The sequence below is a fragment of the Mobula birostris genome, chromosome 8 (assembly GCF_030028105.1).
Source record: "Mobula birostris isolate sMobBir1 chromosome 8, sMobBir1.hap1, whole genome shotgun sequence".
Lineage (NCBI taxonomy): Eukaryota > Metazoa > Chordata > Chondrichthyes > Myliobatiformes > Myliobatidae > Mobula > Mobula birostris.
The window spans coordinates 149,938,051-149,956,408 of record NC_092377.1 but is presented as its reverse complement, the minus strand read 5'-3'; the positions used below and the strand labels follow the sequence as shown (position 1 = coordinate 149,956,408).

Genomic DNA, 18,358 nt, shown 5'->3' with positions numbered 1-18,358 from the left:
GGTCTGTGGACCCCATGTTGGGAACTCCTGCCTTAAACGGTGACACTGGCAAGTGTCAGCAACAGGTAAGCTCTAATATAACGTGCACAATAGAGTGTAAAGCTCCCTCAGTAACAGCTTAGGGGAAATTCATTCCAGTACACCAACACATCATAAACTGACTCAGCAACTGCCACTAAATAAGAATGTATATAATAATGGGCAGTGTTCCACTCTGGATTGAAGCCCAACTAGAATTAGTTTGTCTGTCACATTTCTCATGTGCTCTTATATTTGGCAGTTAGAAGGGGCTTCAATCAAATCAGCCTGTGATCTATTCCTCTTTCTGGCAGTGAATACATATTGTTGTGACCCAACGTGACTTAACATTACCACCCAATGTCGGAAATCAGTTTTTTGGCATAGATATGTGGTTTTTCAATGTGTATTCCTGAAAGATTGAATGAAGAGCCATGAATACTACAACCTGAGACCAAAACAGAAAAAACTAAATGACTCCCGAATCAGACCACCAGATTATATACTTTCACCCTGCATTCAAACAGAATCTGAAAAATGAGGGTCCAGTAGAGAAAGTCATACAGTCCTGGTCTGAGGAAACAAAGCAACACACACAACTGGAGGAACTCAGCAGGTCAAGCAGCATCAATGTAAATGAATAGGTAATTGACATTTCAGGCCGAGACCCTCCGTCAGGACTGACGAAACAAATGAGCTTCTGTGCAACTGCTTTGAATCACTGGATTGGTCCATGTTCTAAGCCTAGTAGACACTTAGATAGCAGGGCACCACTGTCACAGACACTGTTCCCTCTAAGCTGTTGTGGGTGCACTCACACAGTAACTGAAATGCTCTCGTGCACATAGCCTTTGCAGCTGGAATAAAGACAGACCAGGAAAAGTTCATGAAATGTGAAAGATCTTCTTTGCTGTATTGCAATTTATTATACCCCTCAATTAATAAATAAAATCAAAATTATATGATTTTTCAGTTTTCATTCTAAATATTTATAGTATGCATGTTACAAAAAAAAAGTTAAAGCGCCACGCACCTTTCAGGCTGTGTAAAAATTTCCTGCTCAGAGCAACGTTTGGGTTGCGCAGTTGTACAAAACTTAGGAGGAACATTGGACTCACAGAGTTTATCAGAAAAGGTTTTGAGGACTGTACCAAAGAGGCCAATCTGGATGTTTCCAAAGAGTAAACATGGATGAACTAGGAGATCCATCCCTACCGAGATCTAGAACTGCAGTGTTCAAATCAGGTGATCCTAACCGTTACAAGAAATTGAGATAAGACCTCTCTAAAGCTATCAGGGATGCCAAGAGACAATACTAGTCCAAAGTTGACATGCAGACCTAGCCATTAGTTATGGCAGGCTACAAAACGAAGTCAGGCAGCATCGGTAGCTAAAGGCACTTATTAGCCGGATGCATTCTGTGCATATTTTGAACAGAAGGGGATAAGAATGTCACTACCCACCCCGACTGTCTGCAATGCACCTGAACCTATAGTCAACATTGCAGGTGTAAAATCAGTTTCCTGGAGGGTAGGCATCTGACTGGAATGGTGCTCCTGGCAATGTCCTTAGATCACAGATCAGCAGCAGGGGTATTTGCAGACATTTTTAACCTCTCTCTGCTTCAAAACAAGGTTCCCACCTGCTTTAAGAAGACCACTGTTCAAAATGAGAATCAGAATCAGGTTTATTATCACCAGCACATGATGTGAAACTCGTTAACTTAGCAGCGGCATTTCAATGCAACACATGATATACAAGAGAAAAAAAATTAGCCCAGTACATAACAAAAGCAAGGTGTGCCTTAATGACTACTGCCTAGAGTCTCTGACAACCACCATGATGAAGTGCTTCGAGAGGCTGGTCATGGCACACATCAACTCCAGCTTCCCAGACAATGTCAACCCACTGCAGTTCACCTACTGCTGAAATAGATCTATGGCAGTTGCCATTTCCCTGGCCCTACATTCATCTTTGGAGCATTTTTGTCTATGCAGGTAGAAATACCTACATTAGACAGTTGTTTATTGACTGCAGCTCCACCTTTAACAGTATACTTGCAAGAAAACGCATCTCCAAACTCCTGGGCCAGGGACTCAAGATTTCCCTCTCCAGCTGGATCATTGACTCCATGACCGGCAGACCACAATCAGTAAGGATAGGCAACAACACCTCTGCCATGATTATTCTCAACATTATTCTCTCCACATGGCTGTGTCCTCAGCTCCCTACTCTACTCCCTGTACACTCGTGCTCTAACTCCATCTACAAGTTTGCAGATGATTCTACCATAGTGGGCCATATCTCACATAGTGATGGGTCAGTACAGGAAGCAGATAGAGAGTCCAATGACATGGTGTCATGACAACCTTTTGCTTGATATCAGCAAAACAAAAGAGCGGATTATTGACTTCAGGAAAGGAGCAATGAACTTATTTACAATGATAGTGCTGAAGTCAAGAGAGTTGAGAGCTCTTAGTCCTTATGAGTGAACATCATCGACAGCCTGCCTTGGTTCCAACACATTATTGCCATGGCCAAGGAAGCTCACCAGAGCCTGTATTTCTTCAGGATATGGAGAAGAACATACAAACAGTGCCAGAATTGAACTTTGAACTCAGACACTCTGAGCTGTAATAGTGTTGCGTTTACCACCATGCTACTATGACATCCCATTATTATATGCTAGGAGGAAACTACTCAGCATTTTGAGTTATCCTTGGCACTCCACTATTTCCTCATAGACAGCAAATTATTTTCCATAATGCCTCTCTATCTAATTAACTTTTCAAAACCCTGATTAAGACTATTTCTCTAATCCCTGCAGGCAGTGAATTTCAGATAATGACCACACTACTAAACTTATTGTCATTTCCCTCAATTTACCTCATCTAAACCTGTACTGATCCTTGCACCTCCATCAAAGATCTTCTCACACTTATTTGATCCAAGGAGAACATCCTAGCTTCTCTGGTGTAACCGGCTGTTGAAATACCTTGCCCTGAGAATAACGTTTCCTTTACATTCTTTCTAAAGTTGGACACAGTACTCTAGCAGTGGCCAAGCCAGTAACTCGTAAAGGTTCAACATCTCTTTTTCAACATGGCAGAGAGGTGGAAGTATGAAATGCTCCTGCTTCATATCTCCAGCCACCTCAAGTTGATTCTGACCACTCTGGTTTTCTTCAACATCCTAAGAATATGTGATAGGCTAAATGGCTACCATAAAACTGCCCTCTGTGTGGATCAGGAGTTGCCAACCTTTTTTATGGCATGGACCAATACCATTAAGCCAGGATTCCATGGACCCCAGGTTAAGAACACTGGTGTAGATAGATTATAAAAGAATAAGAGGAGTTAATGGACACATGAGGGAGAATTAGAACAGTGATCACAGCTGAAAGTTATATACTGTATGTCACAGGAAGAAAGGATCAGACTTCAGGTTTTGTCATAAACACAAGAGATTCTGCGGATGCTGGAAATCCAGAGCAACACACACAAAATATCGCAGGATTTTAACAGGTCAGGCAGCATCTATGGATGGAAATAAACAGCTTCCTTGTTGAAGGGTCTCTTTGGACTGAGACCCTTCAACAAGATCGGAAAGGAAGAGGAAAGAAGCCAGAATAAGAAGGTGAGGGTGGGAGGGAAAGGAGCCAAGCTGCAGTTGATAAATGAAGCCAAGTGAGGGGGAAGGTAGGCGGCTGGAGGTTGGGGAAGAAGTAAAAAGCTGGGAGGTAAGAGGTGGAAAAGGTAAAGGAAGAAGAAGGAATCTGAGAGGAGAGGAGAGCAGACCATGGGGAAGGAGGAGGGAGATGATGGGTAGGTGAGGAGAAGGGAAGGGGAAAGAGGAGAGTAAGAATGGGAATGGAAAAGAGAGAGGAGATTACTTGTTGCTTCTACACCCACTCTCTTGACCCATGGTATTTATGTGGATGGTTTAGTTGAGGTATTGGTCAATGGTGAGCATCACAATATTGATGTGAATGAATCATTTATGGCAATGCCATGAATATCTGGGGTAGGTATAGATCATACAGCCTACAACAGGACCTTTGGCTCAATGAATTATGCAAATCCATTTACACTAATCACATTGTTTTCTCCACATGTTTTGACCAACTCCCCACCCACCCAGATTCCACCCCTCATGAACACAGTGGTGGGGGGGAGGGGTGAGTGAACATATGGTGCCGATCAATCCATATCACTTTGAGCTGTGGGAGGAAATCCACGCAGCAATCACATGGCGAACTTACAGCTTCCACACTGGTAGCACCAGAAATTAGGATCAAATCCTGTTTACTGGAGCAATGAGGCAGCCACTCCACCAGCTTAACCAAAGTACTGTCCAGGTGGCTGGACTGTCTCTTGTTGTGAATGGTCATCCTCTGATGTAAATTTTATTTGCAACGTTGGTCTGTGCTTCGTTGTTGGTGGAGTCAAAAGTTTTAGAGTATTGAAACAGGACCTTCAGCCCATCAAGTCTGCACTAACCACCAAGCACTCATTGCATGAAACCCATATTATCCTCCCCACTTTCTAATCAACTCAGTCCGGATTCTATTACTACACTACACTCACCTGCACTCACCTGCTAATTGACCAACCAACATGCATATCTTTACGCACGGGAGGAAATCGAGCACCCAGAGGAAAACCCATGTGATCACACAGAGAACACGCAAATCCATATGAACGGTACCAGAGATCAGAAGTGAACCCATTACGCTTGTTTCATTTGTCAATGAGTTGTGAATGGAGTTGTGGCCATCAAACTTTACAACTCCTCCCTTGGAGGGTCAGACACCCTGAGCCAATACGCTGGTCCTGGACTTATTTCCTGGCATAATTTACATATTACTATTTAACTATTTATGGTTTTATTACTATTTATTATTTATGGTGCAACTGTAACGAAAACCAATTTTCCCCCGGGATCAATAAAGTATGACTATGACTATGAAGTTGTACACTGTACAATCATCAGTGAACAATTCCACCCCTGACTGACGATAGAAGAAGCTGGACTACCAGGAACCATCAATTTGGGTGACTTGTCGTTCAGGATCTTGGACTAAAAATGTGCTTTCCTTGCATGACTATGCTCTTTTGTTTCTTACTCATTATTTTGAATGTGCACGTATGTCTTTGCACTTTGGCCCCAGAGGAACACTGTCTTGTTCAGCTGTATCCATGTATAGATTGAATGATAACTAAACCTGATTTGATTTTGATTTGAATTGAAAGTCATTAATGTAGCTGCTGGAGATGGTTGGGCCACAAACACTGCCTGAGAGAAATTCCTGCACTGCAATCTGGGATGATTAACCTCTGACAACCATGGGTTATGGTTTCAACCACTGGAGTTTTTTCCTACTGACTTTTGTTTTGCCCCACTCAGTTAAACACTGCTTTGATATCAAGGGCAGCTACATTCACTTGATTCAGGTTGTGCTGACTGGTCCTGGCAAAATCTAAATCAGGTGTTACTGAGTAGATTATTGGTGAACAAGTGCTGCTTGGTAGCACAGTTGATAGCGTCTTCCATCATTTTGCTAATGACTGACAGTAGGCTCATTGGGCAGTAATTAGATGAACTGGATGATTTGGGAGAAGGCAGGCGAATGGGGTTGAGAGGGATAGTATATCAGCCATGATAGAATGGTGAAGCAGACTTGATGGGATGAATGGCCTGATTCTGCTCCTATGTCTTTTGGATTTGTGGCTTGTGATCATACACACCTGTGCAACTTTCCACTAGCTGGGTTGACGCAGTGCTGTTTTACTTTACTGGAATGGCTTGGCTCAAGGTAGATATGGTTCAGGAGCACAAATATTCATTGAGCTGAAATGTCTTGTTATCCTTTAACCTTGCTGTATTTAGTGCTCCTTATTGTCAACCACATCTTCTATCATTTAATGAACACTAGGTGGTAGGGCAGGGTGATGAAGCACTACTGTTTGCAGTACATCTATTATCTCACTCACTGCCACCAAATGAGGTGAAAAATATTAAAGAAACATTGGAACAGCAAAGCAAAGGCTGCTGCTGAGTCATTCTTTGATCTGAAAGCCTCCTGTGAAAAATAATTTTAATAAAAGCATTGCAAAAGAAAATGGTTGCATTTGGACAGTGGCATTGAATAGGTTTGAAAACTGGATCCAAGAGCATAGGAGGAACATGCTCGTTTAGAGCAGGGGGTTCCCAATCTTTTTTATGCCATGGACTCTTACCATTAACCGAAGGGTCCAGGGACCCCAGGTTAGGAACCCCTTGATTTAGAGTGACCAATAACACTGAGAATCACCACCATTTAGATCCAGAATTAAGACAAAGGCCCAATATGAGAGAGGCTAGTGCTGGACTTAGTTTCATGGAGTTAACCTGGGTAAGTGTAAAGAATGGAGACAATGACCGCAATTCAGTTAGATCTAGCATGTTATGGAAAAGAACATAGTACATAGAACATAGAATGGTACATCACAGGAACAGGCTCTTCAATCCGTAATGTCTGTAACATCGATGATGCCAAATGAAACAATTCCCATCTGCATGCACAAGATGGATAAAGAGTTGAAGTTCTAAATTGGGAAACAGATAACTTTATAAAACTGAGACATGATTTAACAAAATAGCTACTTGAAACTAAATCGGCATGACAGAAGGCATTCAACAAACACGTTATCAAAAATGGACAGAACCCAATCATGTATACAAGTTTGCAGTCATGGTTTTCAAGGACCATATTGGATCGGGTCATGCAAAAAATGAAGGATTATTACACTTACAGCGGGCTCAACATAGCAAGAAGTCTGAAGGAGGTTAATAAGAAGGCAAAGAGTTTGCATGAAAAATAGTGTCCAAAAATACCAAAGAAAAGATTCCATCATAAGCGAAGGACAAAAAGGAAGAGTAGGGCCGGTTAGCATTTGAATAATACCAGAAGCTGCAGGTAAATGTATCGCCTTCAAGGAAGACAGAGAAGTCACGGACGTTGGCACTAACGAAGTACAGGGCTGAAAATGGAGAGGGGTTACATTAAGCAGTTGAGAATCTTTAAAAATGGTATGATGCAAGATGCAGATAGAATGCTCTTTTAAGAAATGGGAGGAAATACTGGAGCCTTGGACAACAAATTTCCAATCTTCTAATTTTGGTGCTGGTTGATTAGAAGGTTGCTGTATTGGCCAGGATCAGTCAAATTCGATCACTTAGATCCAACAAATGCAAGCCTCCCATAGATCTGGACAGGTCAGATCACTCAGATAACCAGTGACCAGACCGACTCATATCCACATTAGCCTGGGTCACAGATATTGACCAGAGTCGCAGATATAAATCAGCCAGATGACACAAATCCACAATGACCAGGATCACTCAGAACATACACTGATCAATAATACCACAACAGTTTGGATGAGTAATGGTTATTTGTGTATTACTTGAAGAATTATAATCAGAATCAGGTTTACTATCACCGGCATATGTCATGAAATTTGTTGTCTTTACAGCAGCAATACAATGCAATACATAATAACAGAAAAACCTTGAATCAGAAATCAGATGGCAGAGGAGAGGAAGTTGTTCCTGAATCATTGAATCTGTGCCTTCAGGCTTTTGTACCTCCTTCCTGATGGTAGCAATGGGAATAAGGCACAACCTAGGTGGTGGGGGTCCTTACTGATGGATACCATCTTTTAGAGGCATTGCTCCTTGAGGATACCTAGATGCTGGGAGGCTGGTGCCCATGATGGAGCTAACTACATTTACATCTCTCTGCAGCTTATTTTGATCCTGTGCAGTAGTTCACCCCTCCCCCATATCAGACACTATTTGTGTCATTTGCTTTGCCTCCCAGACTGAGTTGGAGATTTATGAAATGTGTGTATATATTACATTCTTTGTGCATTCCTTTTGTTATGTTTGAAATCCAAACCAGGACAAATGTTAAGTCATTGTCAAGGACTTTTATTATCCTATCCCACATCTATGTGCAGCAACTCACTCAGTTATTGCCAATCCTGTCAATGTCTGCACTGAACAGAAACTCCAGTGTTCCTTGTAAATGGTGTGATAATCCTCTGCTAAACCTAATCACCCTACCTAATTTTTGTAAAGATACAATTTCTCCACTACATGATTTCTGTGGCCTTTTGCCAAAGATTCTTGCAATCATTATCATACATTTTGGGTACATGTTGGCTTTGTGTGACAGGTTATCACGGCACAGAGCCAATACCTGCCCTTTCTTTTTGGTAGTGACATTCTTCTTGATTTCAGACCCAATTTTTTTCCTTTCCCTGGTTTTGACTTCTGCCTGCATTCCAATATGAGTTTTCCAGAAAGCTGCTCCATGCTTGTATACGAATCCAAACTGTGTGAGCACATTCTCATTAACTGAACAAAATGCATTGATAGGCTCTCACCCCTTTGTGAAGAATAGCACATATTGATATATTTCATTCTTTTCAAAAATGCTCCATTTATGTTCGATACAATGTCCACACTGACAAATCACAAAAAAACCTGCAACTCTTAATTAATTTAACCATTTTATATCTATATTTACTGTAATTCACAGTTTTTAAAAATATTATGCATTGCATTGCACTGTTGCCGCAAGAAAAAAATCACAACATATGTTGGTGATATTAAACCTGATTCAGGTTCTGATTCTGGAAATCTAATGAATATTAGAATTAAAACTTGCTCTGGTAATCTGATAGTTGGGCATTCGACTTGCCTAATATAGAAAATCCGACAGCCCCTTAAGTCACTGTGATTTACCCTCTCTTCACCACTAGCAACTTCACTCCAGTGCAGTTATGTTTGTTTTGTCAGTATGGAGTCAGATTTTAGTGCCCCTTCAGTGCCTCAGACTTAGTATAAAAACTTCAGTCCCTTGGTCCCAATCCCTCACAGTTTATTGTTTCCAGCATCTGGTGCCGACTGGCTCAGCTTGGGCCCAGCGCCCAGCTACTTAATTGGAAGCAGCTGCATGCAATTCACTGCCCACGATCTCAGGGCTGTCAATCAGCACGATTATCGGCCACGTCACATAGCACTTACCGAGTCGATGATTCCCTGGAGAGCAGTGAAGCCATCGTTTACAGGGAAGACATGGTCCCTACTGTCTGCAATCCGTGCCAGCTGCAGGGATGGATGAAAAACCGGGTGGGGGGATGGGTGGGAAGAGGAGCAGGATGGTGGGAGAGGTGGGGAGATTAGTGAAAGAAATAAAGCATTAAGTAAATTCTTTCACAGAAGTGAAGATTAACATTTAGAGGTTTTGAGAAAACAGAGCATGGCTACCTATATACACTATTTTGAAAGACAGCACTAAATTCAGTTGTATGTTGATTTCCAAAAGTCAAGAGAAGACAACTTGGTTTAAATTTAATTAAATGGCAATGGAAAGAAATGATCGAGTACCAAGTCTACACTACTGCTCAGTGCTGTAATTTGTTTTCATATCATTTATTTTGCACTGGTTGAGGTAAGCAGTATTGGAAATGGAAACTGAAATGAATACTGAATGCCCAAATCAAGGTCTTCCCAACATCAGGGATCCCATGAAGTGCCCAGGTTCTTGCCGATACCTTTCAGGAGTATGGTTGCTGATCCCAACAGTTTAGCATTTGACTGACTTCAGAAATGCAACATTTTCTTCATTTCATCTGCTCCCAAGAAGCAGAGTTGCCCTGGTGGATTTTGAATCAGGAGCTGTTTTGGTGAGCACACCTTCCAGAAATCATCTTTGTTTTCAGGTGGAACTCCCTATTGATGCCATAAAGACCTTAAGACCATAAGACAGATTGTAAAAGCAGAATGGTACACAAAGGCTGTTGTAAATCTAGTCAAGAAGAAAAGAAGAGCTTACGAAAGGTTCAAAAAGCGAGGTAATGATAGAGAGCTAGAAGGTTATAAGGCTAGTAGGAAGGAGCTCAAGAAAGAAATGATGTAGCGTATCTGGATTTCAGCAGGGCATTTGACAAGGTACCCCATGCAAGGCTTATTGAGAAAGTAAGGAGGCAAGGGATCCAATGGGACATTGCTTGGTGGATCCAGAATTGGCTTGCCCACAGAAGGGGAAGAGTGGTTGTAGACGGGTCATATTCTGCATGGAGGTCGGTCACCAATGGTGTGCCTCAGAGATCTGTTCTGAGACCCTTACTCTTCGTGATTTTTATAAATGACCTGGATGAGGAAGTGGAGGAATGGGTTAGTATGTTTGCTGATGACACAAAGGTTGGAGGTGTTGTGGATAGTGTGGAGGGCTGTCAGAGTTTACAGCGGGATATTGACAGGATGCAAAAATGGACTGAGAAGTAGCAGATGGAGTTCAACGCAGTTAAGTGTGAGGTGGTTCATTTTGGTAGGTCAAATATGATGGCAGAATATAGTATTAATGGTAAGACTCTTGGCAGTGTGGAGGATCAGAGGGATCTTGGGGACTGAGCCCATAGGACACTCAAGGCTGCTGCGCAATTTGACTTTGTAGTTAAGAAAGCATACGGTGCATTGGCCTTCGTCAATTGTGGGATTGAGTTTAGGAGCTGAGAAGTAATGTTGCAGCTATGTTGGACCCTGGTCAGACCCCACTTGGAGTACTGTGCTCATTTCTGGTTGCCTCACTATAGGAAGGATGTGGAAACCATAGAAAGGGTGCAGAAAGGGAGATTTACAAGGATGTTGCCTGGATTGGGGAGCATGCCTTATGAGAATAGGTTGAGTGAACTCAGCCTTTTTTCCTTGGAGTGATGGAGGATGAGAGGTAACCTGATAGAGGTGTACAAGATGATGAGAGCCATTGATTGTGTGATAGTCAGAGACTTTTGCCCAGGGCTGAAATGGCTAGCACGAGAGGGCACAGTTTTAAGGTGCTTTGAAGTAGGTACAGTGGAAATATCAGGGGTAAGTTTTCATGCAGAGAGTGCGTGGAATGGGCTGCTGGCGACAGTGGTGGAGGCGGATACGATAGGGTCTTTTAAGAGACTCTTGGACAGGTATATGGAGCTCAGAAAAATAGAGGGTTTGGGTAACCCTAGGTAATTTCTCAGGTAAGGACATGTTCAGTACAGCCTTGTGGGCCAAAGGGCCTGTACTGTGCTGTAGGTTTTCTATGTTTCTATGTAATTAGGCCCCTTGGCCATTCGAGTCTTTTCCGCTATTCCATCATGGCTGATTTATTATCCCTCTCAACCCCACTTTCTCGCCATCTCCCAGTAACCTTTGATCTCTTACTAATAAACAATCTATCAACCTCCACTTTAAATATATCCAGTAACTTGGCCTCCACAGCCATCTAACAGAATGGCATCAATTATAGAGTCCACATTTCTTGCGGATCACTCTGTTTCTTCTATGGTGACTGCTGATACAACAAAGACTTGATAGGAGAGGACAGCAACAAATAAGAGCATGAAGACTGTCAGGGTTGATGCAGGACATTGGCTCAAAACATTGACTATCCGTTTGCCTACGCAAATATTGTCTAAGTCACTGTGAGCCTCCGGCAGTTATTGTTTTTTTTTGACAACATGTGCAGTCTCTCGTGTCTCCAGGACTCTGGAATTACTGGCTCTGTGCTTTCCCACACCCTCTCTTCACTCATCTTTGTGGCTGTGTGTCCTTTATGTTGCAGGACTGGCAATTCCTCTGACTTAAGAAAGGGCATGGTTACTCAAGTTCTAGCTCTATCAGCAGATTTCATCCTCAGCACAAATCATCAGGTATCTACAAAGATTGACGTAAATGTTAGAATCCATGCAATTCCAAATGACAGATAGCCATCTTTTGTGCAGTAATTGGTTGTTTTGAAACTTACAAAGAGCTTTAAGAGGAGGAGGATAAGAGACAGCAGCAATGCATAAATATTAAGCAACACCTCCAAGTATGACCAGTCTAAAAAGGTGACAACATCCTGAGAAAGTGATCTAAACTGCCGAGAAAAGAATATTCCCACTAAATTAAAATATATGCTGTTTGCAGAAAATCAGAGCGAATGAAAAGAATATCTTGAAACTATGAACATCTGGAAAAGCTGAAGTCAAATGGTCAGGGAGAATGTAGCTGGCTGCAGTCAGAGCAACTTCTGTCTCTGCTCCTCCCTGCTGCAGCTCAGCCCAGTCTCTTGAGTCTCCTAGCTCATTGACAGTAATTGGCACAGCCTGTACCTAATGCACAAGCAAGGAAGAGTAAGGTTCTGAAATCAGGGAAAGCAGAAAGTGCTGGAAATACTCAAGAGGTACATTATCATCTCCAGAGAGAGAACACAGGATTAGTGCTTCAGGTTCAAGACCCTTCCTCAGACTTGCTCAGTATTTCCAATATTTTCTGAGTTCTTTTATTACAGGTTTCCAGCATCTGCAGAATTTTTGTACATAAATGGCAGTTTTAAAGTGATATCTAAGTTTAATGCATTTAGTGTTTTTTTTTGCATTGGGTAACTGGAACATGAATGTAGTGAATGTACTCTTTCTGTGCTAGCACATCTCAACAACATTGATTTGACAAACAGTTCAATCTAGCTTGAGAAATATTGAAGGTCAATACAATCACAGTCCCAGCAGGTGTCAACCTACTCTCTGGCAAGAGTTAGCAGGCAACAAGCAGTCATGAAAATCCTGTCTGAACTTGTTCTTCGGTGGACATTGAAATTCTTCTCATGAACCCAGTCATCACTCAGCTGACACACACAAAATGCTGGAGAACTCAGCAGGCCAGGCAGCATCTATGGAAAAGATTACAGCTGATGTTTTGGGCTGAGACCCTTCATCAGGACTGGAGAGAAAGGATGAGGAGTCCAGTCCAGTTTCTCCAGTCCTGAGGAAGAATCTCAGCCTGAAACGTCGACTATACTCTTTTCCATAGATGCTGCCTGGCCTGTTGAGCTCCCGCAGCATTTTGTGTGTGTTGTTTGGATTTCTATCATCTGCAGATTTTCTCTTCTTTGTGATTGTGTCACCAAGCTGAGACCAGTTAACTTAGCACAAGTTTGAACCTGTGACTTTCCTGGATTTAAATTAACCTTTTTTAATTTCTGGGCATATACACCCAGTGTCCTCTTTATTAAGTACCTTCTGTACCTAATAAAATGTTCTCCTAGTATATGTTTGAGGCTTTCTGCTGCTGTGTAGCCCATCCACTTCAAGCTTTGATGTGTTGTGCATTCAGAGATGCTCTTCTGGCCATTCTCCTCTGACCTCTCTCATTAACAAGCTAGCTTTGCCCACAGAACTGTCGCTCAATGGATTTTTTTTTTGTTTTTCTCACCATTCCCCGTAAACTCTAGAGACTGTAGTGCGTGAAAATCCCAGGAGATCAGTGGTTTGTGAGATATTCAAACCACCCCATCTAGCACCAACAATCATTCCACGGTCAAAGTCACTTAGATTATATTTCTTCCTGATTCTGATGTTGGGTCTGAACAACAACTGAACCTCTTGACCATGTCTGCATGCTCTTATGTATTGAATTGCTGCCACATGATTCGCTGATTAGATATTTGCACAAACAAGCAAGTGCACCTAATAAGGTAGCCACCGAATATATGTAATTGTTCACAAAAGCACAATAAACATCAAATGAAAGCAGCTCACTGCGATGCAATTCTTCGAATTCTCGGACGCAGAAAGTTGTCTGGCTTCTTTACAGGCTATAAGGCTCTGTATTACCAGTGGAATGTGCACAAATATTGCATTAATATAAATCTTCACATGTGCTTTACCATACACAGCCAGGAAATGGTGCACACCATAGGTAAAGAAGCACCTCTATTAATTGCCCCCTAAATGAGAAAACAAACTCACAAATATACTTTCTTCAAATACACAATTTGTGCTCAATGGCTAACAATAAGGTGCATTCGTAAGATTATAAAATATTTGCTCAGTTGTTCAACAGACAGCTGTGTTTCAATTTTGGCTGAACTTGAGGTACGTGAATTTATGGAATCATTGGAATGCTTGCTCCCAGCCTTCAGTAGCAAGACAATTCACATATCTAACAATGTTGTAAACTGATGTTATTATTCATTGTGAATACCCCCTATGGTGCTACAGGAAATGCTAACGGGACACCAAAAATTGTTTGAAGACCAGATTCAAATTTGGATTTCCATCAACTTTAAGGTGACAGTTGTTAATTGACATTTTTAATTCAATGTTTTAGTATAGTTAATTAGGGAATTAATTATAGTGTATGAATTTTGATTAAAAATATGAAATGATTTTTGTTGGTTTACTACCACTAAGTAGCTATTTTATTACGTTTTCTTTGTACACCTGCTCATTAATGCAATTATCTAATCAGCCAATCATGTGGCAGCAACTCAATGCATAAAAGCATGCAGACATGGTCTAGTGGTTCAGTTATTGTTTAGAGCAAACATCAGATTGGGGAAGAAATATGATCTAAGTGTGTGAAAGAAATACATCTAGCAGCTGCTCTTAACACTCCACATTAAGGAGCTGGGGATGGAACTGGATGAATTCTGGATCATTTGGGAGGCAGAGGAGGTGATAGACAGGAAGAATGGAGAGGTAGTTACACCCAAGGTGCAGGACACAGTAAACTGGGTGACAGTCAGGAAGGGGAAAGGGGTTAAACAGTCAGTGCAGAGTCCCCCTGTGGCCATCACCCTCAACAACAGGTATACCACTCTGGATACTGTGGAGAGTGGGGATGGGGGTGAATGGCCTAGCAGAGGAAACACACAATGGTTCGGACTCTGGCACTGAGTCTCTCTCTGTGTCTCAGAAGGGAAGGGGGTAGACAGACAAGCTGTGGTGATAGGGGATTTGTTAATTAGGGGAACAGAAAGGAGGTTCTGCGGGCAAGTACAAGATTCCTGGATGTTATTTTGTCTCCCGATGTCAGAGTCCGGGACATCTCAGATCAAGTCTGTTGCATTCTTAAGTGGGAGGGTGAACAGACAGAAGTCGTAGTCCATGTAGATACCAATGGCATAGGTAGAAAAAGTGATGAGGTTCTGCAAAGTGAGTTCACGGAGTTAGGTAATAAGTTAAAGAGCAATACGTTCAGGGTTGTGATCTCAGGATTGCTACCCATTCCACATGATAGTGAGGCCAGAAATAGGAAGATTATATAGTTTAGCCTGTGGCTAAGGAATTGTGTAGGGAGAAGACCATAAGATTTTTGATCATTTCTCTTCCAGGGAAAGTGGGACCCATACAGGAGATATGGTTTGCACCTGAACTGGAAGGGGACTAATATCTTAGCGAGGAGGTTTGCTAGTGCTGCGTGGAAGGGTTTAAATTAGAGTTGCGGGGGAATGGGAACCAGAGTGCCAGAACAGATAGTGGAGAGATTGTGGAGACAGTTGGTGTTAAGACCTCAGACAAAGTCAGGAATCAAAAGGTTGAGATTAATGTCCTGAGCTGCATATATTTCAATGCAGGAAGTATCATTGGAAAGGCAGATGAGCTCAGAGCATGATCAACACCTGGAATTATGATACTGTAGCCATTAGTGAGACTTGGTTGCAGGAGGGTCAGGACTGGCTGCTCAATATTCCGGGGTTCCGTTGTTTTAGATACAACAGAGCAGGAGGGATTGTAGGGGTAGTGGTGGCATTACTAGTCGGGGAAAATGTCACAGCAGTGATCAGTCAGGACAGACTGGAGAACTAATCTAGTGAGGGCTTATGGGTTGAACTGAGGAATAAGAAAGGTATTCCAATCACAAACAAGAGAAAATCTGCAGAAGCTGGAAATCCAAGCAACATACGGGGTTCATCTTATACACTGATCTGTAGGGCACTGAGGAGTGTGGTAGAACAAAGAGATCTGGGAATTAAGATTACAGTCTGTCCCGAGCCTTGTGGCCCATCAAGCCAGTGCTTATACCGGTTTCCATGGCGTGAAGCGACTGAGAGTACGAGACTCCCCCCTGGATAGGACGCCAGTCTATCGCGAGGTTAACCCCCCGTATTTTTGCCGGTACCCATTCTCAGTTGGGTAGACTGGAGCATTGTGTGGTTAAGTGCCTTGCTCAAGGACACACATGCTGCCCCGGCCGAGGCTCAAACCCACGACCTTCAGATCGCTAGTCCAATGCCCTAACCACTTGGCCACGCGCCACACAGATTTGGGAATACAGGTCTATATTCATTGAAAATGGTGTCACTGGTAGATAGGATTGTGAAGAAAGCTTTTGGCATGTTGGCCTTCATAAATCAAAGTATTGAACACAGAAGTTGGATTGTTACGTTGAAGTTATATAAGACATATGTGAGGCCTATACTCTTCCCACCCTGCCACTTGTAAAAACACCATCCCCTTCTCTCAATTCCTCCATATCCACCGCATCTACTCTCAGGATGAGGCTTTTCATTCTAGAATGAAGGAGATGTCCTTCTTTTTCAAAGAAAGGGACTTCCCTTCCTCCACCATCAATGTTGCCATCAACTGCATCTCTTCCATTTCATGCACGTCTGCTCTTACCCCATCCTTCCACCATCCTACCAGGGATAGAGTTCCTCTTGTCCTCACTGACCACTGCACCAGCCTCTGCGACCGGCACAAAATTCTTTGGAACTTCCACCATCTCAAACAGGAACCCACCACCAAGCACGTCTTTCCCTCGGCCAACTTTCTGCTTTCCACAGGGATCGCGGTCTAAGTGAATCTCTTGTCCATTTGTCCCTCCCCACTGATCTCCCTCCTGGCACTTATCCTTGCAAGTGGAACAAGTGCTACACCTGCCCCTATACCTCCTCCCTCACTACCATTCAGGCCCCAAACAGTCCTTCCAGGTGAGGCGACACTTCACCTGTGAGTCTGTTGAGGTCATATACTGTGTCCGGTGCTCCAGGTCAGGCCTTCTGTGTATCAATGAGACCCGACAGAGATTGGGAGACTGCTTCACCAAGCACCTATGCTCTGTCAGCTAAAAGAAGGGAGATCTCCCAGTGGCTACCCATTTTAATTCCCATCCCAATATGTCAATCCATGGCCTCCTCTAATGTTGTGATGAGGCCACATTCAGGCTGGAGGAACAACACATTATATTCTTCTGGGTAGCCTCCAACCTGATGGCATGGACATCGATTTCTCGAATTTCCGGTAATGCCCCTCCCCTTCACATTTCCCCATCCACTTTTCCTTCTCTCACCTTATCTCCTTGCCTGCCCATCGCCTCCCGCTGGTGCTCTTCCTCCCTCCTTTTCCTTCTTCCATGGCCTTCTGCCCTCTCCTATCTAACTCCCCCATCTCCAGCCCTGTATCTCTTTCACCAATCAACTTCCCAGCTCTTTATTTCACCCTTCCCACTCCCGGTTTCAACTACCACCTTGTGTTTCTCTCTCCCCTCCCCCACCTTTTAAATCTACTCCTCATCTTTTTTCCTCCAGTCCTGCCAAAGAGTCTCGGCCCGAAACATCGACTGTACATTTTTCCATAGGTGCTGACTGTCCTGCTGAATTCCTCCACTATTTTATGTGTTGCTTGGATTTCCGGCAGCTGCATATTTTCTCTTGTCTGTACCTAATTTTGGAGTGTTGAGTGTAGCTTTGGTCACCTAGTGGTATCTGCACCTGTACTTCGGCGTGAGAGATCTGGGGTTGGAATCTAGTTGTCTGCTTGCTCAAGTTCCACCCATGCTGGTTTGAGCACCGAGCTAGCAACTCAGCCTCAAATACAGACAAATGCTAAAGAAATGGCATAGTTGCCACCTGATGCGACTGAAGGCACGAAGAGGAAATTTATCTTTTTCTGACCTACAGGAAGGATGTAAGAAAGATTGAAAGAGTACAGAGAAAATTTAGAAAGATGTTGCCAGGTCTGGAGGACCTGGGTTATAAGAGAAGATTAAATAGGTTAGGACTTTATTGCTTGGAACATAGAAGATTGAGAGGAGATTTGATGGAGGTATACAAAATTATGAGGGGTATAGGTAGTATAAATGCAAGCTGGCTTTTTTCACTGAGGTTGGGTGGGAGTACAACTAAAGGTCATGGGTTAAGAGTGAAAGGTGAAAAATTTAAGGGTAACATGAAGGGAAACTTCTTCGTTCAGAGGGTTGTAAGGGTGTGGAACAAGCTGCCAAGTTGTGCATGGTAGCCTGATTTCAACGTTTAAGAAAAGTTTGGATAGGTACGTTGTTGGTAGGGGTATAGTCCTGGTGCAGGTCAGTGGGAGTAGGCAGTTTGAATGGTTTGGCATGGACTAGATGGGCCAAAGGGCTTGTTTCTGTGCTATACTTTGCTACGACTTCATGACTTCGACTTTGCCAAGATAGCAAGAGAGGCAGCAATGGTTTGCGAGCATCTACTAACTAGTCTACTAAATATACTCTTCTGGACTATAATCAC

General features: G+C 42.8%; 1 protein-coding gene across 5 annotated transcripts in view; it reads right to left on the bottom strand.

Annotated features, from left to right (window-relative positions):
• Positions 1-18,358, bottom strand: part of LOC140201838 (anthrax toxin receptor 1-like) — a 281,124-nt gene that overhangs the window by 186,960 nt on the left and 75,806 nt on the right. For all 5 annotated transcript variants that reach the window (XM_072266548.1, XM_072266550.1, XM_072266547.1 and 2 more), the window contains exon 8: positions 9,094-9,174. In XM_072266548.1, the coding sequence (XP_072122649.1) occupies positions 9,094-9,174 (81 nt within the window). The remainder of the gene's footprint in view (positions 1-9,093; positions 9,175-18,358) is intronic.